This window comes from Schistocerca piceifrons, chromosome X, assembly GCF_021461385.2.
Source record: "Schistocerca piceifrons isolate TAMUIC-IGC-003096 chromosome X, iqSchPice1.1, whole genome shotgun sequence".
In the NCBI taxonomy this organism is placed as follows: Eukaryota; Metazoa; Arthropoda; class Insecta; order Orthoptera; family Acrididae; genus Schistocerca; species Schistocerca piceifrons.
The window spans coordinates 23,175,175-23,200,801 of record NC_060149.1 but is presented as its reverse complement, the minus strand read 5'-3'; the positions used below and the strand labels follow the sequence as shown (position 1 = coordinate 23,200,801).

At 42.2% G+C, this 25,627-nt stretch overlaps 1 protein-coding gene across 1 annotated transcript in view; it reads left to right on the top strand.

Moving 5' to 3' along the window:
• Positions 1–20,005, top strand: part of LOC124722159 (spore wall protein 2-like) — a 64,850-nt gene extending 44,845 nt beyond the window's left edge. Inside the window, exons 3-5 of the mRNA XM_047247362.1 lie at positions 7,707–7,799; positions 8,329–8,509; positions 19,353–20,005. Of these exons, the coding sequence (XP_047103318.1) occupies positions 7,707–7,799; positions 8,329–8,509; positions 19,353–20,005 (927 nt within the window). The remainder of the gene's footprint in view (positions 1–7,706; positions 7,800–8,328; positions 8,510–19,352) is intronic.
• The last annotated feature ends 5,622 nt before the right edge of the window (positions 20,006–25,627 follow it).

Below are 25,627 nucleotides of genomic sequence, written 5' to 3'. Positions count from 1 at the left end.
ATTGTTGACTGTGTTTACTGAAACTTATGGTTCGACTTTTTTTGGGTTCATAAACATGTTATTTTTAAACGTTACTGCTTTTATGTTGTATTGTCATGTCCTGACACGTTCCATGACCTTGGAGATTAGATCCTCAATTTGGTCTTATGGAACTTGACGTGTAAGTAAATAAATAAATAAAATATGGTGCTGTAATTTTTGTATTGTAGCTTACACCTAAATAGTGGATAATCCAGTGTTGTTTTGTTACTTTTAGTCTAAAGTTTATATTTTGTTTAAAAAATCTAAGATTAAAGCAGATTTGTACATCAGATTTTTTCATCAAATTACACATATTATCAAAATTACAGGTGTGTATTTTTGAATACTGCTGGATGTAAAATTTTGTAAAATAGCAATTTTTGGGGAAAATATTTATCTGATGATGCTCAGACACAGAATGTCTTACTTCTACATACTCCTAAGCCATTATACTCACAAATTACATAATTACAGCAATATCAAAATTTATTGTTATACATGGCATAACTCTGTCAGCCACAAGAACATGCTTGATCTTGGATCTGGATGGAAGAGCAGAGCAACTCATTACTGTTGTTATTTAACTAAGGCACTTGCTTGTCAACACTACTACGTCATGCAGTTGCTGTGAGATATCTTCAGGCATGTGGTAAGAAGTCCACTCAATTATTATCTTGTGGATACAGCCCTGTCTATAGTGTTTTAGAAATTCCCACATGCATACAAGTTTTTCCAGCACATTAGTAGTTTAGGTGGCATTTAAGGTATTTTATAGTTTCAAGTATTAATTTCCGTAGTAATTGGTTGATGTCGCTGTCACTGTCTTCCTCCTATATAAGTAGTATTAGGTCATCAGATGGTGGATATTCTTGCCTCTGTGTTTTTTAAATCTGGTAGAATACATCTCACTGTTAATCTTTAACCTCTTTTTATTTGTGTTGAACCCCCTGTCAGTTTCCTCAGTCTCCTAATTAATTATGACCCCTGTAAGTAGGGTTGAAGTCTATTGCCAAGATATCAAATAAGTCCATTGCTGCTTATTAATTTATGCATAAATAATTTATCTCATATTTTCCAAACCAATAGCTCAGTTCTGGAAATCAATACTAGAAATAAGCATATTGTTTATAAATAATTAAAGTCACTAGCTATGGTCCAAAAAGACATCAATTTTTCAGGATCAGACATTTTCTAAGTTGCCACTAGCTGTAAGAAAACTTGACTACTAATAAAGTTGAGTTTAAGAGGAGCCAAGTGATTTATGTAAAGACAATTCCTTCTACTCCATTCATGAATTTATTAGTAGAAGTGATTTATGTATATATATATTATTAAGAATATCAAATAATTTGAGTGTTATATAAAACCTGTGGATATCTTCAGTGCAGCAATGTGATCAGTGTAAATAAGTGCAGTAGCCTGATTTTCTGTTTGATGCTGTGTGGCTGCAATGACCTAAGGATTTTCATATGCAGCTCAGAGTATTGTATGTTTACATGTTTTGACAAGTTTGTTATTACTTCTTTAATGAAAATATGTTTAAGATTAGCTGACTCATTCCACATTCATCAGGGCCATTTAACCTGAGATCTGTGAGAGAAATTTTTCTTGTAAATTTATATTTTTTCTTCCACTTAGTACTTAATATGTCACCATTTAAAACATCTTTTTGAGCCTACCTACTTCAGAAGAGTGATTGCTGTATAACTCAGTATCTAGGACACTAAAACCTAAATGTGTACATTATTAATGTAAAAACATATGTTAATAGCAGAGAGGTTGTAAAGATATTTCATGGTGTGAAATAGTTGCATCAATTGTAAATGAGCTGGTAGATCAGCTGCGTGTTTACTACTTTCTGCTATGATGAAAATGTTAAGGTTTAAGTGTATGTGATTGCTTTTGAATGTTTAGAATGTCATAAAAATCTGATGTATCGAATATCATAACGTACTTGCTGTACAAAAATGATGAGGAGGACTGGTAAAGAATACAATACAAAACAACACAATATGTACCAGTGAAAAATGTTTCTTATGGAAGTATTGCTCAACACAGTTCAATCCAAACATCTTCATCATTCCCTTTCTTCCATCTGGCACCATTTTCATTGTAGTGCCTTCCAGTCTTTTGCTTCCTCTTTCTACATGTACTTCATCGTTTAGCATCCCCCATATTGCCTTTTCTCTTCCCTTTACTCTTATTCTCCTATTCTTTTCTGCCCTCCCCCCCCTCCCACCATCCCCCACCGCCGTCTGTCACACAGATGTGCCCCAAAACATTGTCATAACTTTACACTTTCACTGCCATGTGCATTATATATAACGCACATCAGTATTTCCGTTTTTGCTGAGTGCATCATATTCAATCACACGAGGTGCCATATTTGCTTGTGATGCATATATGAGCACAGCTGTGTTGAAAGCAAATGGGCACCACACTCTGCTGGCCATTGCCAAAAGTTCTGTGATATCAGTTCTGTAGTGGCAGCACTGGATGACTGGCAGTTGTTACCTTATTATGGTATAGTGTTGGTACATGTTCCTTGCTGGTACTGGCCATATATATACATTTTGTTCATATGTGGCATTGTGTAGTGCTTGTTTTCATTAAGACTTTGTGGCTGTTTGATGAAAAGAATTTAAACAGTTTTTTTCTGGTAATTGAGGAGTAGACAATGCGCTTTTGGGCGATGTACTTACAAATATTTATGTCATTGATATTTACAATTTTTTGTATATAACTAAATGTATGATTTCACAGTAAAGGAAACAAATTGTTATGATGTTGTTAGTGGAATAACTGCAGAGATAGTATTACTGTTATCAAGATTGACTTTATGGAGTGATATAAGCATTGATGATTTGAGAAAATGTATCTGAATTTTGCTGTGGATGGGGCTTGATCATAAGCCAAGAATGAAGAATTATTTGAGCAAAATCCACTTTACGAGAACCAGGTGTCTTCTACTATGTCCTGAAATATGTTTGATTTACTGCTATGTTGCATATATTTTTGTGACAATGAAAACATAGATGAACGTGACAAGGTGTTCAAAATTAGGAAGCTTATGATTCATCTGAACACAAAATTCCAGGAAATTTTGAACACAAAATTCCAGGAAGCTTTCACTGCAGGTAAAGCTGTTTGTATCGATGAAACAATGGTTCCGTTTTGTGTAAGGTTATGCTTTTGTCAGCATTTTTTTGGAAAATGTTTTAAATATGGAGTGGAATTACACAGAATTTGTGCTGTAGGTTGATATAGTTGGAATGTTAAAGTGTGTTGTGGAAAGAAGTTAATGCTATAGATCTAAAAACAACAACTGTTTTGGAGTTAATGAAACACATTTGAATTCTGGAAGGACACTCTTTATAGATAACTTCTATGCTTCTATGAACTTGGCACACATTCTTCTAGAAAAGCAAACTCATCTGGTGGGAACACTCCTCAAAAAAGGATACGGTATCCAAAACCTATTATCCCAAAAAACTCTTGAAGAACAGTGAAATGGCAGTTGTGGGAAACAATGAAAAAGTGGTTGGCAGAAAGTGACATGACAAGAGGGACATCATTTTTTGACAATGAAGCAAAGAGCTTGTGGCAGTGAAAACAGAGAGGTGAAGTGAAACACCTAATGCAACTGTGGATTACAATGCAGCCTAACCTGTCATTGATCTTTCAGATCAAACGAATACTTATGGCTTCTGCTTGAAGAAGTCAGTGAACTGATACCACAAAGTGGCCTTTGAATTACTGTTCAGTACTACTATTGTAAATGCTCATACTGTGTATGTACAAGTTACAAAACAAAAAATGGGTATCACTGCTTTCTGTGAGGCTCGTGCAAATGTATTCACGATTGATGATGTTCAGGAGACACCAATGAATGGGAATCACGAACTGGTTGCAACTGCAGTGAGATGACATTGTAACAGCTGTTACCAGAAACTGTCCAAAGCAGGCAGATGAAAACATGCTATCAAACATGTTACTCAAATGCAAATCTGTCCTCAGAGCTTCATGTGCAAGGACTGTTTTTTGCAGTGCACCAACATGAAGGAATGTAAGTTCTTTATTAGTTTGTAATTGAAGGAATTTTATAACAGGTAGTTGGAGTTTTTATATGCCTATACTAATGTCTTCCTCAGATACATCAGTGTGGATCAAAAGTGATGCATTTGGCCATATGAAGCTTCTAGTTGGATCTTAAGTTTAAAATGAGGCATGTGCATCTTGTTTGTCTGGTTGAAACTGATTTTTTACAATTTAATGTATTGTCAGATATACTAGCTTCAATTTTTTAAAATAATATGAAGCAAAAAGTCGTGACCAAAATGAAAAATTTACCACATTTGCTGCTGACTTGCAAAGTTGCTTTTCCACTCAGTTCTGAAGGGGTTTCTACCTGTACAGAATATCTATGTTGCTGAAACCTGCCATTCCATGCATACATAACAGACTTTTTGCAATGTCACCATTACTAGAGTACATTATCATCATCCTAGCATTGAAACAAGACTGTACAGCTGTGAACATGGACCTGCATGGATGTATGGCCATAAGAGTTAGCAACCTAGTTTGAACATGCAACCAATTGTCTTTCAGAGTTTCCTTCACCTGCGGTGAAATATTGCTCTCTTCATGGTTTTGTAGAAGCTTGCTGGTGTCACTCTCAAAAATATATTTTCATACAATAATGAACCTTTCCTACAACATTAAACTTTGGATAGGGGTCATTCAATGTTAAATCATCAGAGGTGCCAATCTTACTTTCTTCTGTTTTTTATAAAATTTGGTGTGTGTATTGGACATTATTGTGGAATGAAAAGTGCCAAATTAAAGAACAGTAGCTGAAGTATTACAAGTAGCTGCCCAGAATTCTGAAAATTTGCAAAGCATTTGACAAATGTTACAGAAAAAAATGAGTGTAATTCATTTCCAGGAGTGGTAGAACTGTTTAAGTGGTAATTTTGGAAAGGTCTTGGAACATGCTTTCAAATGATATGCACTGTGGCCATTTTCAAGCAATGTAGAGAAGTAAGGTCAGTGACCTTTACCTTTGACCAGTAATCTCTCAAAACATGTCACCTTCAAAATTGATGAAAAATATGTTTGCATCTTCATGTTACACTATACAACATAATACAAAATCAAGTTGGTTTAACATTTGAATTAAGAGATGTAAATTAATATCTACAGCTATGTGATGCAATTAAACAATACAAATTGTATGCAGACTATAATAACATGACATAAAGTACTGAAAAATATTTTAACTGTTTAAAGTGTGGTGCGTTCGAAATTCGACAGTAAGGTAGTTACATGAACAGTGCAATGGGCAGCGTTTGTAGTATGCAAGTTAACAGACTATGACCTCTGAACTTCAGTGATGCAAAACATGATCTAATCATCCCAGACACATGTGTGGAAGGCATGGTGGAGGGGTTCAGATTTACAAAAAGAAACACAATCATCAGGACATACCACACCACTATTTGTGCACCTTTTGTTAAAAGAACATATGTTTGATCTGTTACTATTCTCACATCAGCCTATGTTAAAATGTCCATCTTGTCCACAGTAATGATATCAGGCTTCTCAGACTGTATACATGAAAGTGAAGGGTTTTGAGGATGTAGGAAGCTAACTGTAACCTCACTGATATCTTCATTAACATTCAGACACATGAAATCCACCATGCATGGAATGAATTGTGTGATATCTCCAGGGTGTGTGTGTGCCTGGGTCCTTGTTAGTTTCATTTCTGGTGTCTGGTGAACTGGACAAAACTTTCTTATGGGAGTTATTGTAGCCACTAGGAATAACAAAGTGTAACTCCTGAGGGCCTGCAATTGTGCAAATCTGGCAAAACCACTCTGGAAGGAGAGATCCTTCTTCACACCAACTTTTAGTTTTATAATGAAAGCAACACAATATATTATTGGGCCCCACCCACACACTGATCTGATTATTTGTCTGATCTTGTTTTATTATTGTCAGTCCAATTGATGTCCATTACATTTTTAGCTTTCTTACCTTTACTATTATGGATCTCGCAACTAGAGAGCATTCTTTACTCTGTCTTTGCCCTTAATCAGATAGGCAAGGGTCAGAGGCATGTGGAGTTTCTCTCACCACAGAAGAGCTCTTGGAGATCCCATGCCTGCTCTCACGTACATACTGCTCTGAAAAATTCTCCTTAAATTATTTCTCTGCTATTGCATCAATATTTATTTCGGTACTTAAGTTTTACCACTCCTACATACTTTCATAATTTGATCAAATTTCTGGCAGATGTCTCCAACTCCAGATGAACTACTCCTTGGCCGAGGCAATTGTGACCTCACTGTTTGGTCTCTTAACCAAGCAACCAAATCAGTTGTGTTCTTTGAACACCATTGAAAAACTTGTGTAGGTGTCATTACCTGAGAGTTGTAGATGCACTATAGATTGACAAGTTTCTTGATGGCATCAGTGATAACATCACTTGCTTCTTTCCCATGTGATGTGACAGAGAAATGCCACTCTGCATCGACATTGAAATAACTCTGGTGAAAGTGACGTTTCCATAATTTTTCCACATTTTACACTGGGCTGCCTCACCACCTGAGAAGTAGTACATGTACTTAGGTGTTATTTGGAAATGGGATGTTGTGAAGTTAACTGAATGGCTTTGGAAAAGATGAACACGTGCAGTATCATTTTTAAGGCATTGGGATATGGATAACAAATTAAATGTGATTTGTTAAAAATTTTTAACGGTTGCAATCTCAATAAAATACAATTGCTTATTGATGTTTACTGGTTTCTGGTGACTAGCAACCATTCTCAGATCCTCCATACTAAAGAACCTGAACTTAAATACAATGTTGGCAGCAACACCATCTTAGTTGGTGTAACAAGTTGGTGTTAAAAGGTTGGTCACAGCATAAAAATGTATAAAAACAGGAAAAATGTTCTGAACATTTCTCTGGGATTTCACCTGAAGTTTTGTTGTAGCCCATCTTTTGCCCGAAGGTGTATTGTGGTGATCATCATTCTGAAGTGTGGATTGATGCAGCTCTCCATATCAGTCTATCTTGCATGAGCATCTTCATCTCTGCATAACTACTGCAACCCACATCCGTTTCAATCTGCTTATTGTATTCATGTCTTGCTCTCCTTCCACAGCTTTTACCCCTGGCATTACCTTCCATTAGCACAATGGCAATTCCTTGATGCTTCAGGATGTGTGCTATCAACTGATGCCTTCTTTTTGTCAAGTTGTGCCATAAATTTCTTTATTCCCTAATTTGAATCATTGCCTCCTGTTTAATCTACCCACCTAATCTTCAGCATTCTTCTGTAGCATCACACCTCAACAGCATTTTGCTTGCACTGTTTGTGTCCACATTTCATTTCTTTACAAGGCTACATTCCAGTAAAACACCTTCAAAAAAGATATTGTAACATTTAAATTTATATTAGATGTCAAAAAATTCCTCTTTAACAGAAATTATTTTCTTGCTGTAGCTAGTCTACATTTTCAGCCTTCATCAGATATTTTGTAGTGCAAATAACAAAACTCACTATTAGTCTCATTTCCAGCTCTATTTCCTTCATCACCTGATTTTATTCAGCTGCACTGCAATGTATGTTTTACTTTGGTTGTCTTATGATGCATTTATTTGAAACTGTTCCAGGCATTTTCATCTTCAGAAGTTACTCTCGGACCTAGCGTATTGAGTATAGAGAAGATGGAGGATGAGGAGGCAGTGAGTGAGACTGACTTGGAGGTGAGTCATGCTCCCTGTGCCCTGTCTACAATTGATGTGTTGCTGACAGCCATATAAACTGAGGTGGTAAAAAGTCGTGGGATACCAATAAACACAAATACAGATTGCAATAGGATTGTGTACACGAAGTATAAAAGGGTAGTACATTGGTGGAGTTGTCATTTGTACTCAGATGATTCATGTGAAAAGGCTTGTGCAGTAGCCACCAGAAAGATCGCGGGAGGCGCACATCGGCGCGGCGCATCACGGTCGGTAGTTGCCGCAAGTAGAGGCCCGTCCACCAGAGTGCACGCGAGAATTCGGCCGTGACCTCTGCCGGCGGAACAACAACAACAACAACAACAACAACAACAACAACAACTAAGACGGCACGGGCTGTGTCCAGTCAGTTCACATCGGGCATGCCTAGGAGACACATCCCGTTCCATGCTATGTGAAGTGCGATGGAAAACATGAACTGTGTTACTACACAATTGGCGACGAGTAGGGTCGTTCTTTCACGTGTTGTGTCGTTGTTCCGATTTCGCAGCTTATCCACGGCATGGAGGAGTTAGTGCGGGTTTTGGTCGAGCAGCAGAGGGAGCTCATGGCCACCACGAAACAAGTGCTTCCGGCGTTGCTCTCCACGCAGTGTGCTCCAGCGCTGTTCCCTCCTCTCTTTCCTCCGTATGACCAGACGGCGGAGCATTGGGACGCGTATGAACATCGCCGTCGGCAGCATTTCGTGGTGGTTCAGGGCGGCACAGCCGCGTCCACTGCGTCCGGGGTGGACGACGTGCGAGTGGTACAATCCGGCCGTTATGGCCGCTCCCGCACGGCGTGTAAACAGAGTTCTGGCCACCGGCCCCTGTTACCGTCCTGTGCGTCGTGCAATATACATCACGATCGGTCAGCGGGCCCCCAGCGTTGGGCCGTTTGTCGCAAATGAAATAAAAAAAAAAGGACACATTGCTAAAGTTTGCCGCTCAGCCTCAAAAGAATCGAAGGAAGCAGGTACAGAGGACGTGGACGTTAACATTCAGGAAGTTTAATCGAGCCAGGCTCCCGACGCATCGGCACACAAACTCTTTATCGAGGTGTCGGTTCGGTCGTACCGATTACAACTACAAGTAGATACGGGCGCGGCAGTTTCTTTGTTGAATGCACAAACTTACTCCGACCTCGGGTCACCCCCGTTGGCGCCAGTTTACTGGCGTCTACACGGTTATGGTAAACAGTTCCTTCCCATACTGGGTCAATTCACTACCGACGTGACTTACAAATCAGTCACTCGGCCTATTACTTTTATTGTGGTCAGTGATGCGAGCTCCGCTAACCTTTTTGACTTGGATGCCTTTCAAGCTTTCGGTTTTTCTATCGCTGACACCGTACAGTTAGTCTCCGAAGACGTTCCTTATCGATCATTGGGATCTTTGATCTCTGACTTTCCGGATATCTTTGAGGAGGGCCTGGGGTGTGTTTCAGACTTTGAAGCTCACTTAATGTTGAAGGCGTCGCCTCGCCTGCGTTTTCTATGTGCGAGGCAGATCCCCTTGGCTCTCCGCTCTCATGTAAAAGAAGAGCTAGACCGGCTGACAGCCCTAGGGGTCGTTCTTTCCATTCCTGCTAGTGAGTGGGCTTCGCCCCTCGTTATTGTCAGGAAACCCTCGGGAAAATTACGTCTTTGTGCCGATTTCAAGGCCACCATTAATTCCCAATTGGTGGTGGACACCTATCCTTTGCCTCATGCTGATGAATTGTTGTCTGCCGTGGCGGGAGGCTTATATTTCTCGAAAATCGATCTTTCGGAGGCTTATCATCAGATACCACTTGATGAGGATTCCAAACGGCTGGCAGTCGTCAACACCCCGTTTGGCCTTTACCAATACCAGCGGTTGGCCTTCAGAATATTCAGTGCCCTGGCGATATTTCAGCGTTATGTTGAGCACATCATGTCTACAATCCTTCATTGCATTAATTACCTGGCCGACATAATTGTCACAGGCTTCAGCGCGAAGGAACACTTGCACAACCTTCGCACTCTCTTTCTCAAATTCAGGTCCGTAGGTTTGCGTTGCAACCTGCATAAGTCAAACTTCTTCCAACCGTCTATTGAGTATGTGGGCTACACCATCTCTCGGCACAGCGTCCAGCCACTAGGAAGTTTGGTCCGAGGTATCGCCGACTTTCCACTGCCCGCTTCACTGAAGGAGTTAAGAGTTTTTTTAGGCAAGATTGCCTAATACCACTGCTTCATTCCCAGGGCTTCCACCATAGCCTGCCTCCTGTACTGCCTTCTGCACAAGGGTGTTCCTTTTGATTGGTCGCCTGCATGCGAGCGAGCGTTCACCTTGTTGAAGGGCCTCGCCATGTAAGCGCCTTGTTTGGCTAATTTTGACCCCAATAAGCCATTGGTCCTGACTACAGATGCTTCGCATTGTGGGGTGGGGGCGGTCCTGGCCCATCGCGACGCGGATGGCTCCGAGCAGTCACTGGCGTTTTCGTCTAAAGCTCTTACTCCCGCGCAGACCCATTACTCCCAGGTGGAAGAAGAGGCTTTCGCCATTGTCTACGCTGTTTCCAAGTTTCACTCTTTCTTGTATGGCATGAAGTTTGTTAATCACTGACCATAAGCCATTAATATCGTTATTTGGCCCCACCTCTCAGATTCTGGATAGGACGGCCCACAGACTGCAGCTCTGGGCCTTGTTCCTCTCTAAGTACCATTATGACATTCATTTTTGCCCTACCGGACAGCATGCCAATGCAGAAGCTCTTTCCTGTCTTCAAGTGGGCCCGGATCCTAAGGCCGATTGGGAGGAGATTATGTGTTTCCATTTAGATGCGGTGTCCCGCCAAGCGGTTGATGGCTTCCCAATCACTAGTTCTAGAGTCGCCAGGTAAACGGCAGCTGATCCGGTTCTACAGCAAGTAGTTCCTCATTCAGCAGGGGTGGTTGTCCCGACCTCCAGGCCGGGCCTCGGACCCTCTTTGTAATTATTTTGTTCTATGAGACCGCCTCCCAGTCTTGGAAGGAGTTCTCCTTCTGGCTACCGATGATACAGCTCCTCAAGTGGTTGTTCCTGCAAGTTTGCGAAGGGAGGTCCTCACGTTATTACATGAAGGGCACTGGAGTGATTCCTGTACTAAAACTTTGGCTCGCAGACATGTATACTGGCCCGGTATTGACAGAGGAATTGAGCCACTGGTGGCTGCCTGTTCCCAGTGTGCGAGCCGACAGGCGTCTTCCAGGTCAGCGTTCTTCTCATGGCTGCCTGCAACCCAGGCATGGGAACGTGTTCACATAGATTTTGTGGGCCCGTTTCTCAATGGCTTTTGGCTCTATTCTCAATTCCCATATGTGGTTCGCTGCTCCTCAACCACTTCAGAAGTTGGAATCCAGGCACTCGCAAAAATCTTTTCTGTGGAAGGTCTGCCAGTCACCCTGGTATAGGACAATGGACCTCAGTTTCTTTCGCAGACCTTCCAGGGTTTTTGTAGGCACTTCGGTATACGGCACATTTGCTCTCCCCCCTTTCATCCAAAATCGAATGAGGAACCAGAGCGTACGGTGCGCACATTTAAGACGCAGATGAAAAAGTATGTGCACGGATTTCCTGCAGAGGAGGCGTTGACGTTTTTCCTGACGGCATACGGGACCACACCGATGGGAGAACACAGTCCCGCAGAGCTCCTCCACAGGGGCCCACCTAGGACTCTGCTGCACCTCCTCCGGCCTGGTCTTCGCCAGTCTTTGCAAAATGGGGTACCTGGCTTCCACCGGGTGTGTCAGTCTTGGCACGTGGGTTTGGTCGCAATCCATGTTGGATACCAGTGGTGATCCTGAGCCACAATGGCTGCCGGCTCTATACCTTGCAGGTGGGGGACCAGGAGGTACGTCATTACCAAAATCAGCTACGTCCATGTTTGGGCACCCACCCTCCGACCCCTCAGGCACCGATTTCCCCATTGCCGGCACCTGTGTTGGTTTCTCAGGGGACGCTACCACCCCTCCCACCTGTAACTCCGCCACACTGCGATGGTTCTCAGCCTTGGCGGCCTCCAGTATCTCTAGCACCGGCATCGCCATCGTTAGAGATGCCCCGGCGAGAGCAGGCCCCCCTCGCAGGCTCGGATTCTCAGCAGGCTGGTTCACCTGTGGTCATGCCTACTCCATTGTCCACACTACTGGGTCTTGCCCCTCCCGAGTTGGAATGGGATCCGGAGTTCGACAGCTTGTCACCCGTTCTGTCCTGGGCTCCGGTGGTGGGACGACGGGGGCCTCTTCGTGTGGGTCACTTCCAACCATGTTTGAAGGTTCCGGCTCGAGGGTTGGCAGATCCCCTCGACACCAGCATTCCAACGGACGTGGTGGTCATCGCTCCTGCACGACTCTCCACCTTCCGAAGCAGTGGATAACAGTGGCTTCACCCCCCCCCCAAGGAGGAGGAGTGCAGTAGCCACGAGAAAGATCACGGGAGGCGCACATTGGCACGGCTTGCCCCGGACAGTAGTTGCCGCAAGTAAAGTCCTGTCTACCAGAGGGCACACGAGAATTCGGCCGCGCCCTCTACCGACGGAACTACAACTACTCGGGCAGCATGGGCCGTGCCCAGTCAGTTTTACATCGGGCATGCCTAGCAGACAGTTCCCGTTCTACACTATGTGAAGTGCGACGGACTACGTAAATCGTGTTAATACAACACCTTCTTTGATTTTCTTCATGCTTGTACGATTTTAAGGTTGTTTTTATCTGTACGTCAGTTTCCTAAAGCATTATGACACAATATTTAAGAAAAAGAAAAAAAAAACAACTCAATAAAATCATCTTTGAATATTAGAAGATTTCTGAAAACTTTTGAATACAAAACATTTATAATCAAGTAACGTAAGTATTGAGAATTGTAGCAGTTGTAAAGTTGCTGGTTCAAGTTTCACTAGATGCAAATTTTTAAAAATATTTTTATTTAAATTCTATAGTTATTATTAAATATAAATATTAATTAGGAAATAATGAATCATATTTTTAACAAATATAATATCTAGTCATTTTTAATTACTGGTCTTGTGAAAATGAATTAAAATTTAATATTGTCATGTGAAATGGCTTATTGTTAAATGAAAAAAATATATTTCAATCTCCATGAAGAGGAAAGTATTTTCTTTAGAATTTTCACTAAATGTCAATTCATTGTCAGTACTGGCATTGTCACGCCATTAGTAATGAAAAATAAAGATATATTTGCATTTAAAAATGTGATTCATTAGTTGTTTATTAATGTTTTTATTTGTAAATAAGGCTGGAATTTATGGAAAAGTAAAAAGAATATTGCAGATAATGAGATCTGATCCAGCAGCTTTGATTACTAGAATTTCATGATATGTGCTCGGTTACCAATGGCTATGTCAACACATCAGATATGTTTTGTTATTAACAGTGCCCAGAATTTTCTAGTTTCCAGAGAAAGTTTTTTTCATGTTTGTTTGAGAATTGGGTCATGCTGTTATAGGAAAGTAATCTATTTGCACTGAGCTTGAAACGCATATAAATATGAAGAAAATGAAAGAGAGCCAGCCCATAAAGTCTCCTTATTAGTCCTCTGTCATGCTGTTGTCAGACAGTTGCATGTACAACCACCTCATAAATCAGGGTCTGTAGATATCAGAATAAGGTTAGTGATTCAGTGGAGTGTGAACAGTGTAAATGGGAAATGGAGCCCTATTATTCCACACGGGCAATGGCAGACATGGTATTCTCTTATGGATTATTTAATTGCCTTTACAAACAGGCATATTTTATGTACAATGAGTGACATCTTCAACACCACGTTCCACCTGAAAAAACATTCAGCAGCATCTTCCAAGAATGTACAGGTATATGATATTTTCAACACAAATAAGGGATTGCAGTAGACTTCCCACAGTTTGCATGCCAGATACGGATGAGTGAGTGTTATTAGGAGAAGACGATAACCCTGAGACAAAAGTATGAAGGACTGGAGCTTCTGAAGGCACCTACCATGCTCTTGCATGCTCAGTTGTGTGTGAGTGGTACACGAAAGCTCTAAAGCCATGATACCATCATGCCAGATTACACAATTTTACATGTCTGAACACTTAAAGCAAGTTGGCAATTGTTGTACTACTATGCCATCTTATCAAGGTGTGACTGAATACTGGGCAGCTTTTCTAAGACAGTACTTCATTATAACTGCATCATCTGGAAAAAGTCCAAGATTACTGCTGATGTTGCCTGCCATAAATATACAGCATGAACTGCAATGGCCCCAACATACTTCCCTGGGGCACACCAGAAGTTATATTTGCATCTGTCGATGACCATCCATCTAATGTAACATGCTGCATCCACCCATCAAAGAAATCCTCAATCCTGTTAAAAATGTTGCTTGATACCCTGTATGATCTTACTTTCATTAACAGCTCTAGATGTGGTACTGAGTCAGATGGTTTTCAGAAGTCAGTAAATACTGCAACTATCTCACTGTTTTGATGCTCAGCTTTCAGGATGTCTTAAGAAAAGTGTGAGTTTGGTTTTTCACATGATTAATGTTTTCCGAATGCATTCCGTTTGGAGTGGAGGAGGCCATCCTGTTTGATATACCTCACTACATTTGAAATAAGAATATGTCCTAAGATACTGCAACAAATGCATGTCAATGAGACTGGGCAGTGGTTTTTGGAACAGTTCTTCCTTTGGGGACTCTATGGTATATTATGGTTGAAAGACAGTCTATCTCAGTTGCAGAGTAAGTGTGAATCTGATAGGGATTCCAATGGGGCCCAGATCTTTGTTTAATTTGAGTGATTTCAGCCACTTCTCCATGCCACTGGCACAATATGTATTTCACTCATGTTTGCAGTGGTGTAAAAATTTAATTGGGACAATACTCTTGGGTTTTCTGTTGTAAGGGGACATTTGAAAACAGAGTTAAGCATTTGTGCATTTGCTTTGCTACTCTCAATTTCAGTTCGTGCCTCATCTGTGTGTGATTGGACACTAACTTTGGCACAGTTAATATCTTTGCATTCAACCAGAACTTCTTTGGGTTTCGAGAAAGATCCTATTACAATATTCTTCAAGAGCCGCCACTGAAGGCTTTACACATTGCTCTTTCGACAGCCAAATGCATTTTATTTATAATCTTACTATCTGTAACTGTATGCTTTGTCTTACACCCGTTACACAATAGTCTCTGTTTCTTTACAGTGAATGTGTACCACAGAGGGTCCTTCTGTAGTGAACTGTTCTATTAACTACAAATCGATCAAGTTGCATGGCCAACTATTTTAAACTTAAGTAGCAGTTCTTCTGCATGTTTCTGTTAAGAGGTAAATATTACCAGCAGTTGAAGTGAGTCTCAGTGGCTTCAATTTCAGTTTCAGTAGAAGATAGCACCTCAAATTTATTGGTTAGTGGGATGAGTGTAAGACGCTGTGTTCTGAAAAGAATGACATTTTGTTCGAACTGGAGATACAGAGTGGTGGTTTGTTATTATGTAACACTGAGTGAGATAATAAATTAACGTACAGTTGAACAGGCTGTTATTCAGCAATCATATACGAGTTGCAGCATAGGATTATACATCCAACTGGTTGCAACTAAGTGGTAGGTACGTTAAAGATTTCGGTGCCTACTAGAGGTGTCTTCATCAGAATGAAATTTTTATAAAGCATAAGATTACATTGCTAAGAAGCAATGGTCAGAATTTAGAGCAATATCTTATGTTTTTCCCAGCCGGGCACAGGTCGCAAAGGTTGGAACATTTCATTTCCCTTATGACTTGAACATAGCTGCTCTAAATTCTGACTATTGCTTCTTAGCAATGTAATTTTTTGCTTTATCAAAATTTCATTCTGATGAAGACACCCCTAGTAGGTGTTGAAAGCTAGTTTAACGTACCTACCAGTTAGTTGCAACCAGCTGGCCATATAATCCTGTGTTGAAAAAAGATAATAAATTGTCATTATAGCTATGTATGCAAGTTTTTCAGCAATGATGAAAACAAGGTATTAGGTCTGCTTTAGTACCCATTTGTGGCAGAAATTGTGGATAATCAACTTACAGGATCATGCACTATGCCAAACAAATTAACAGGTGTTTTGTATCACAAATTACCTGCACCATTGGGGAATGCGGTTTGTCTTGCAAAGTAGGATAACTATTACCCTTTTTCAACCAAGTTTTTATTATTTCTGCAGCAAATCCTGTTTCTCTTAGTTCTGGTAGGGAATTCCAGTGGCCTACAAATATTTAAAAAAGAGAAAGTTTGCATAACTGTGAACATATTGTTTTGAGATGTGTAGAAAAGGAATATAATAGAAGACAAATGGTTAGCTTTGAGAGAAGAAATATGGAAGGCAACATAGTAACAAGCCTAGGGTTAGTAAAAGTCCTTAGATAACATTGGAGTTATTAAATTTAACTGATGAATGGAGAAAATATAAAAATCCAGCAAATGAAGAAGGCGAAAGGGAATACAGATGTGTAATAAACTAGATTGACAGGAAGTGCAAAATGCAAAGGCTGTAGATGCAGGCATAAATAGGGGAGAAGTAGAGGCTGCCTGTGGGAAAATTAGAGAGCTCTTTTGAAAAGGAAAGGGGAACTGTATGAACTTCAGGGTCATATGGCAAGCCAGTACTAAGGAAAGAAGGGAAAGCTAAACAGTGAAAGGAAGATATTAAGGGGTATATAAAGGAAATGAAGTTGAAGACAATAGAAAGGGAACGGGAAGTAGATGTAAATGAGGTGGGAGATAAGGTACTGCGATAAGAATTTGATGAGGACTGAAAGACCTAAGTGCAAACAAGTCCCCTGGAGTAAATGATACTCTCAAAATAACTGAAATCCTTGGGAGAGCCAGTAATGACTAAACTATTCTTTCTGAGACAGATGAAATATGCTCAGACTGCAAGAAGACTGTAGTAATTCCAGTTCTAAAGATGGCAGTTGATGATAGGTGTGAATATTACAGAACCATCATGCCTACAAAATAATGAAAAAAATATTGACAGAAGAAAGAAAAAACTCATAAAAGCCAGGCTCAGAGTGGATAGGTTGAAGAAGGGTCATTTATAGACTTAGAGGATACTTTTGACACAGTTGACTGGAAGACACTCATTGAAATTCTGAAGGTAGCATGGATAAGATACAAGGAGTGAAAGGTTATTTTCAGTTGGCTGCAGTTATGCGTCAAAGGACTCAATGTACAGACAGTCTTCTTGTGACTGTACTTTCTTGTGACCATTGCTGCCAGTAGTATACAGTGGCTACATGCCTGCTAAGTCTTTCTGCAATATCACAGAAGGAACAGACAGCCTCTCGTAGCCCTATTACATGACCTCGTCAAACTCAGTGAGGTGCTGATATCATCATCTTTGCCACATCAAAGGCATTCTTCACATCCATTCTCAAAGGCAACTAACACTTACAACTGTTACAGCATGTATTTAAAGCAAACCTGATTTGCATCCTGATAGTGGTGCTACTAATGCCACTCTTATGTGACTGCTGTGAAATCTGAATAGACATCATCTTTCACATGTAGAAACACAGCTACCAACTTTAATTTGTGTTGCACAACTAGTCATTGGTGTTGTGATTTTTTTTCCGTCAATGTATAATTTTAAGTGTTAGGAAATCTTTCTCTGAAGGTATTGGTCTAAAGTGTGGCCTAGTATTGATGACAAGCACTTCAGAAGAGAGTAGAAGCTTTTGAAATGTGGTGCTATGAATGAATGCTGAAAAAGGGATCACAACAGTAACAACCACAGCAGCAACAAAACCAACCACCACCTTTCATGACAGCACTTTTCCTTGCCTCAATCTTTTACATTGGTTGCAAATACAAGGCTGTGAATTAGCAGGTTCCTTTCAATCTTCTGTGAGTTATTGGTGTCCATTGGCTGTTGTGTAGGACTGCGCATCACAGCCATGCTTTTGGCTGTGCTTAACATTGCTGCTGTAACTGGTGTTAGCCATATAACATCTGCAGTTAAACAACTCAGAGCTTTTCCTATGTGCTGCTGCAGAGCCAGACACAGTAACATGTGCTACTTGAACAATTACGTGACATTTCCCTTGTGTACAAGCAGCACAATTGTCATACAGTTTTTGTTTTAACATCACTACTCCATCAAAATATATTCAAAAATAATAATTTTACTTAAATTTTTTGTGACTAAATATAATTACACAAAAAAATATTTTTGAAATCCACATGCCAGTGATGGAGGTAGCAAATGTTAAAATTAAATTACTATACTTAGCTTTGGTAGTTAGGTGAGTTTGTTCTTCTCACAAATTACTCTATAATATGCAAGGCAAAAATCATACCATCCAGGCAGACTGCAGCAAATCAAACTAAAACATTAAATAAGCCAGCAACCAAAAACTCACTACAAACTACCTTGTGACCTCTTCCACCTACATATTTATATCCCATCAGAAGTTCTTATTCTCCATTTCTTTGTAACACTATCAGTCACAATTGATTTTATCATATACTAACACTTTTGTGATATGGTCCTGGTTCCACTGAGTGTTGCCGACTGATGGGTTGTATGTCAGAGAGTCGCATAAATACCTTGAAATGTTTTGACCACATCGCCTTTTCACGTCACACTCTGATGGACGATCCATTTGTTGGTGAAACTCGGAAGAACTAGGAGTGCCTCTGAAAGTGTCCAATGGAGCTCTGAATGGAATTTTAGGAAAAAAAATGTTTCATGGACCACAACCATACAACCAGGAAGATTCACCAGCAAATATGACAAATGGTTGTGAAAACCTTCAGTGTATAATTTCAAAACAGATTCCTTGCGATAAATTATTTAATATTTCAGTCTGAAGTCCTTACAATCAAAACATTTTTGAACATATCTTTTACTATCATCAATATGTGTTTTTTCATTACTTTTGTTAAGTTCAATATAATAATTTTTATGCTTGTTAAACAAATTTAAAATTTTCCCACATACGTATGGTAACTTAATATGATGCTAAATTCAAAATCAGTTTTAATTTTTATACAAAGATGCAAACTTTATGTAAAATTTTAGAATTTACACTATGTAAATAATGAAATGGAACAACGGATTCTCACAAGGAATTCGGACGTTGAAGAACAGGAGAACGTCAGTGTAGAAGATGGGTGAACCAGGAATGTGTGCCCACATCAGGAGACTCTGGGACATCATCAGGAAAAGAATAAAGAATGAGGATGTTCTAAGGAGGCATCCTTGGAATGGAACAGGGAAGGTCAGCACATCAGATAGTACTATTTTGTTTGAATAAGTAGACCAAAGTAGAGTAGATAATAAAAGTACAAAGTGATGTGGTAGAAATAGGAAAACAAGAAACAGATTTACTGCAGAGTGACTTTCAAATAAAAATTCAGCCTGGCACAGATGTCCAGGACAGAATTAGACCCAGGGAAAACTCACCATGGATGGAAGAGCACAGAAGTTTGCAAAAGTATGAGAATGAAATAGTATTGGACAGTAATAAAAACCAGAAGAAATGAAGATGACACAAATTAACATGGTCCTCAGAGAAGAAGAAGGATGAGGAGAAGAAGGATGAGGAGAAGAAGGATGAGGAGAAGAAGGATGAGGAGAAGAAGGATGAGGGGAAGAAGGATGAGGGGAAGAAGGATGAGGGGAAGAAGGATGAGGGGAAGAAGGATGAGGGGAAGGAGGATGAGGGGAAGGAGGATGAGGGGGAGGAGGATGAGGGGGAGGAGGATGAGGGGGAGGAGGATGAGGGGGAGGAGGATGAGGGGGAGGAGGATGAGGGGGAGGAGGATGAGGGGGAGGAGGATGAGGGGGAGGAGGATGAGGGGGAGGAGGATGAGGGGGAGGAGGATGAGGGGGAGGAGGATGAGGGGGAGGAGGATGAGGGGGAGGAGGATGAGGGGGAGGAGGATGAGGGGGAGGAGGATGAGGGGGAGGAGGATGAGGGGGAGGAGGATGAGGGGGAGGAGGATGAGGGGGAGGAGGATGAGGGGGAGGAGGATGAGGGGGAGGAGGATGAGGGGGAGGAGGATGAGGGGGAGGAGGATGAGGGGGAGGAGGATGAGGGGGAGGAGGATGAGGGGGAGGAGGATGAGGGGGAGGAGGATGAGGGGGAGGAGGATGAGGGGGAGGAGGATGAGGGGGAGGAGGATGAGGGGGAGGAGGATGAGGGGGAGGAGAAGAAGAATTAGATATGTGTCATACATGCATATCTTTGCCAGACATTCCTAACTTTTCGAGTAACAAAATACTATAATTAGCAACCAGAATAGTCTGTTGTCTGTTCAAAACAGTATTACAGTGCCGAAATCCTGAAAAGACAAACTGTGAATTGATAACTATGCATATATCAAATTCTCAACTAATTCATAGAGTCATGTACATGATGGAATGAAATAGAAATTCTGACGACGGCCCCAATCAGGCACTGAAATGAATTCAGTGGTAAAAATTGAAAATTCGTGCCAGACTGTGACTTGAACCCAGATTTCCTGCTTTTGAGTACCTTAACTGCTGTGGCTATTCAAGCATTCTTCTCGTCCAACCCTAAATCCCAATTTGTTACACATTATGTAAGTAGTGGCCTAAATCCAGTATGCTCATTGCTCATGCCCTCATGCTTATTTCTGCAAGATTTTGTGAAATTGCATCCACACAGAAAGGATCTTAATGGCCATCAAGGTGTATATATTTATGTATATGTATGATGTCTGTTCTGGTTGACACGTAAGAATTTCTATGTTGTTTCATCATGTTTATGTTCGGCTATGGGATCAAGAATGGTATCTCATGAAAGTTTAGTTTTAGTTTAGTTTAGTTATGTCATGTTCCGTAGATTATTTTCACGATTATTTTATCGATATGATGTGGAACAAGTCAGATGACAAGATACATACACACACATGAATAGTGCTAATATTAATATTACTGGAAGTTTTAGTTCTACACATGCAACAACATTTAGAGGTACTTTTTTCTTTACCATTTCTGAAACAGGCACTCGTACATGGAGTAGAAGGAGTTGTCCAAAAGAAATCATTTGAAGCTAGATTTAAAACTTGGTCTGCTACCTGCCAGACACTTTATGTTGTTGGGCAAATGATGAAAGATTTTTGTTGCTGAATAATGTACTCCTTTTTGAGCAACTGACAGCTTCAATAACGGATAGGAAAGGCCATTTTTTTCTCTAGTGTTGTACATATGAACATCACTGTTCTTCGCGAATTTAGATGGTTTATTAGTAATTGAGGGAATATTGAATAGTTGTAGGTAAACCACTAGAATTCTCTCAGATACAGATTTATTCACACTTAGCTTCTACACAGATACAAGTCCGGAGGCTAACTGCCATTAGCGTCCAACATCCTGCCCAAAGCCATCTCCTCAAAGATAGCACACTTACGCACAGATCAAATATCGATATTTATGGTGCTCTACACCACATAGCCCCCCCCTCCCCCCACCGTATGGAGTACATCCCTGTGAATGGGGGGGGGGGGGGTGATAAGTTAGCAAGGTAACGTAGTAACGTACAGTTCTTCTGCGTCAGGCTGAAGCAGTCGACTGGTAGGAGACCGGGGGGGTGAAACCTGGTACGTCGACGGTGAAGTCAGCAAGCGTCACCGGCGGCTGAAGACAACGTGGAGGTGTAGCACTTCGTCAGCCGGCAGGTGGAGAATCACCTTGCCAGAAGGCCTAACAAAGGCATACAAATTGCCACACACAGCACTTCTGCTCAATTTAAAGCGGCGCACTACACGAGATTCTGCACTTCCTCCCTCAATATTGTCACACGAGAGTACCACACACACCGTATCGCCATCTACGACAACAGATAATTTATGTATGTCATCAGGGTGCACATGTGTTGTGAATTCTTGGATGGCACCTGTACGAGCAATGGTAGGGAGGCAGGGAGGTGTGGGAAATCCAAGGCAGGGGGAAGCATCTGCTGAGAGGGGGGTGGCAGGTGCACTGGACTGCGCAGGAGATAACCTCGGGTGATCAGCTGACAGACGAGGGAGCGTGACTGAAGGCAACGAGGAGCCAGCGTGGGTTGAACGGCGTGACAAAGAGCTGTCACACGAAGATGATAACACAATGGTAGAATCCGAGTGGTTGGCAGTTTGACTGCGAGGGCTGTGAGGAATGAAGCCGCGAAAAGATTGGCCACTCGAATTAGATGAATGCGGAGAAGGAGCAGTGCTCGGCAGAGAAGCACGCTGTGGAGAATCAATACCTGAATGCATGGTGTGGGAAGATTGATGGCCGCTCGAAGCAGGAGTGGGAGAAATAGGGACAGAATCAGGGAGGTTCACCTGAGGCTCAATGAAAGCTGGTTTCACTCGGTTGAGTGAGACCGTGGTTACAGAGTCTTTTATGAGGAGATCCATGTTATCCTCAGAGCGATTGACGACCTTGTAAGGACCTTTGTAGGGCGACTGAAGCGGGGCTTTGACTGAGTCATCTCTGAGAAACACTTACTCACAAGAGTCTAGCATGCGCGGTACGTACACGCGCGGAGGTGTATGAGCAACTGGGGGTGGCGGCTGAATTTTGCTGCAGTGCAAGCGCACCCGCTCGAGAAGTGAAGGGCGTTCAGAGGGCCGTGGAAGTGGGGTGGGAGTGACTAATTCTCCAGGCAAACCAGAGGTTGGCCATACACAAACTCGGCTACGGAACCCTTGAGGTCTTCCTTGAAAGTCGCACGAAGGCCAAGAAGCACGAAGGGCAGTGCCTCTGTCCATAGTGAGTCATGCCAACGCAGGGCAGACTTTAAGGTGCGATGCCATCGCTCGACAAGCCCATTGCTTTGGGGGTGGTATGCAGAAGTATGAATTTTGACAATACCATGCATTTTAAATAAGTCAGAGAAAACTGAAGACTCGAATTGTCGCCCCTGGTCAGTGGTGAGGTAAACAGGTGAGCCAAATCTAGAGATCCACAAATCTAAGAATGCTCGACTTACTGTCTCAGAGGTAACGTTCGGAACAGGCACAGCCTCAGCCCACCGAGTCATCCTGTCAATAGCTGTAAACAAGTAATGGAAACCCTCGGAGGGGGGCAAAGGGCCTATGAGGTTGACATGAACATGGTGAAACCGGCCTGGCGGTTGGGCAAAACAGCCAAGGGGTGGAGAAGTGTGCCTGGAAACTTTGTTCTGTTGTCACACCATGCATGCCCTTGCCCAAGACTGACAGTCACGGTGCATGTCTCTCCAGACATACCGTTCAGCTACCAGACGGGTGGAAGCTTTGACACCGGGGTGTGCTAATGTGTGTAGTTTGTCAAAGACCTGGCGTTGAAGGGGCTTAGGAATGAATGGCCGCAACGTACCAGTCGATTCATCACACCACACTAAGTCAGATATGCCAGGGAAAGTAGAGCGTACCGGTTGGAGAGAGGAGCTGTGGTCTGAAATTAACTGCATGGTATCGGGGTCTGCCGATTGCAACCGAGGTAGATCCGTTAAGTCAATTAAGGTTGTGACAGCACCAACACGCGAGAGAAAATCAGTGACCACATTGTCCGCTCCTCGGATGTAGCGAATGTCATTTGTAAATTGCAAGATGTAATCGATGTGACGAAAGCGTCGTGGGGGCGGATCAGCCACAGGATTTTTTATGGCAGGAACCAACGGCTTGTGATCAGTGAGCACATAGAAATCTCGTCCCTCAACATCAGTTCTGAAGTGTCTTATGGCCTCGTAAACTGCAAGTAATTCTCTGTCGAATGCTGAGTATTTCTTCTGCGCGTTGTTTAGCTTTTTTGAGAAAAACTGCAGGGGGGTCGTATCATCGTCGTATGTCTAACTCAGTACTGCGCTGATAGCATTGTCACTAGCGTCAGTAGTGATAAACATTGTGGCGTCCACACGTGGGTGAGCAATAGTGACAGCGGAGGCCAACAGCTGTTTGAGTTCGTTAAATGCCTTGTCCATGTCTGGTGTCCATGGTACCTGGCGGGTGCCAGAAGTTTGTGGGCCAGCGAGAGCATCTGTGAGAGGGGCCTGCACCGCAGAAGCGGCTGGCAAATGTTTCCAGTAATAATTAACTGTTCCGATGAACCTGCGTAATTCCCTATAGGTCTGAGGGCGTAGCATCTCGAGAACAGGCTTGATCTTGTCCTGTGGTGGTGTCAGACCGTCCGATGACACAACATAACTTAGGAATGTGACGGATGACTGGTGCAATTGAGTCTTTTTGTTGTTCAGTTCAATACCAGCGGTTGCTAAAATATCTGTCACAACTTGAACACGCTCCTCACTCTGTTCCAAAGTAGAAGCAAAAACCAATATGTCGTCTATGTATACGAAACAAGTCTAGATGGGATAAAGTTTGATTGATGAAACACTGCCACGTTTGGTGGGCGTTTTTCAACCCAAACGGCATAAATTTGTGTTGGAACAGCCCGAAGGGAGTGGTTATGGCAGTCCTTTCAATATCCTCTGGAGCCATAGGAATCTGATGAAATGCATGCTTACAGTTCAAAACAGAGAAGTACTTTGCACCTGCGAGCGCATGATTGAAGTCTGCAATGTGTGGGACCGGATATTTATCAATGATGGTGAGGGCATTTAAACGCCTGTAGTCTCCGACCGTACGCCAAGTACCGTCTTTCTTTTGGTCAAACCGGATAGGACTAGCCCAGCAACTGGAAGAAGGTTCAATTATTCCCTTTTGTAACAGATCATCCAATTGTTGTTTTGCAATGTTCATAAATTCCGGCTTGAGGCGGCGTGGGCGTTGCGATATGGGCGGCCCATCGGTTAGACGTAACCGATGAACTGTGCCATTAGTGACTACTGCAATACGTGGCGCAGCACAACAGTCAGATGTCCGTGAAGTGGAACAGGCAGTGGCGGATGGGCAAAGCTGTGGTGCTGAGGGCACGGAAGTACAGGTGTGCCAACTGCTCGTAGGCTGCGTAAAGGCCGCACACTTCTTAACATGGGCGAGGTTGGTACACTGGTTCTTGGTAGCGGGCCGTGCCGCTACGAGTGCTGTAGGCACGAGTGGGCGTGGCCGAACAGCTGATGGCCGTAGTTCATTGCCACGAGCTTGGCAAGTTAATTGTCCATTCAGAACACAAGGAGCATGAGCACTCGGGCATACACTATCATTACAAAAGGAGGTGCTGATACAGTTTACAGAGTTCACAACATTGTTGTTAACGTGCGCGGGCATGGGAACACCAGATGGGCATGGACTGACCTTGTCTGTAGCCGACGAGCTGTCTGCTTGTAGTGCCGTGAGGCGTTGTTGTGTGGAGGCCAACTCGTGGTGTACGTCGCAGAGATGCAGCAGCATTTCCGTATGTTCCATCCGCCACTTTGAAGACTTGGCACACTCCACTAGCCTCATGTTTGTCCGAGATTGCAGCTCCAAGGATAGGTTTACACACTTCTTAGCACAGCACACATGTTTGGTGTTAGCCGAACTGTCACTCAGCGAAGCGAATGGAATATGTTTGTTAAGGGGGGGGTAAAACACAGTATTTTGCACAAAATCTAGTGACAACTGCTAGTGCTTGAGGAAATTAATTCCGAGAATAGGTTCTTCAATTGTTGACACTAGAAACGTCCACTCCAGCTTGCACTCAGGCGAAAGTTTCACTGTATACAAAGTGGAACCCAAACACTGTAGGGTAGACAAGTTCACTGCTCAAAGTACTGTTTTGTATGGTTGCACTTTATTGGTTGCTAGGAGAACCGGCAGCAAAGAGACGTCTGTGCCAGTGTCTACCGGAAAACATACACCTGATCGTAAATCGCGAACATAGACTCGACCACACTTACTGTTATTTTCCGAAAT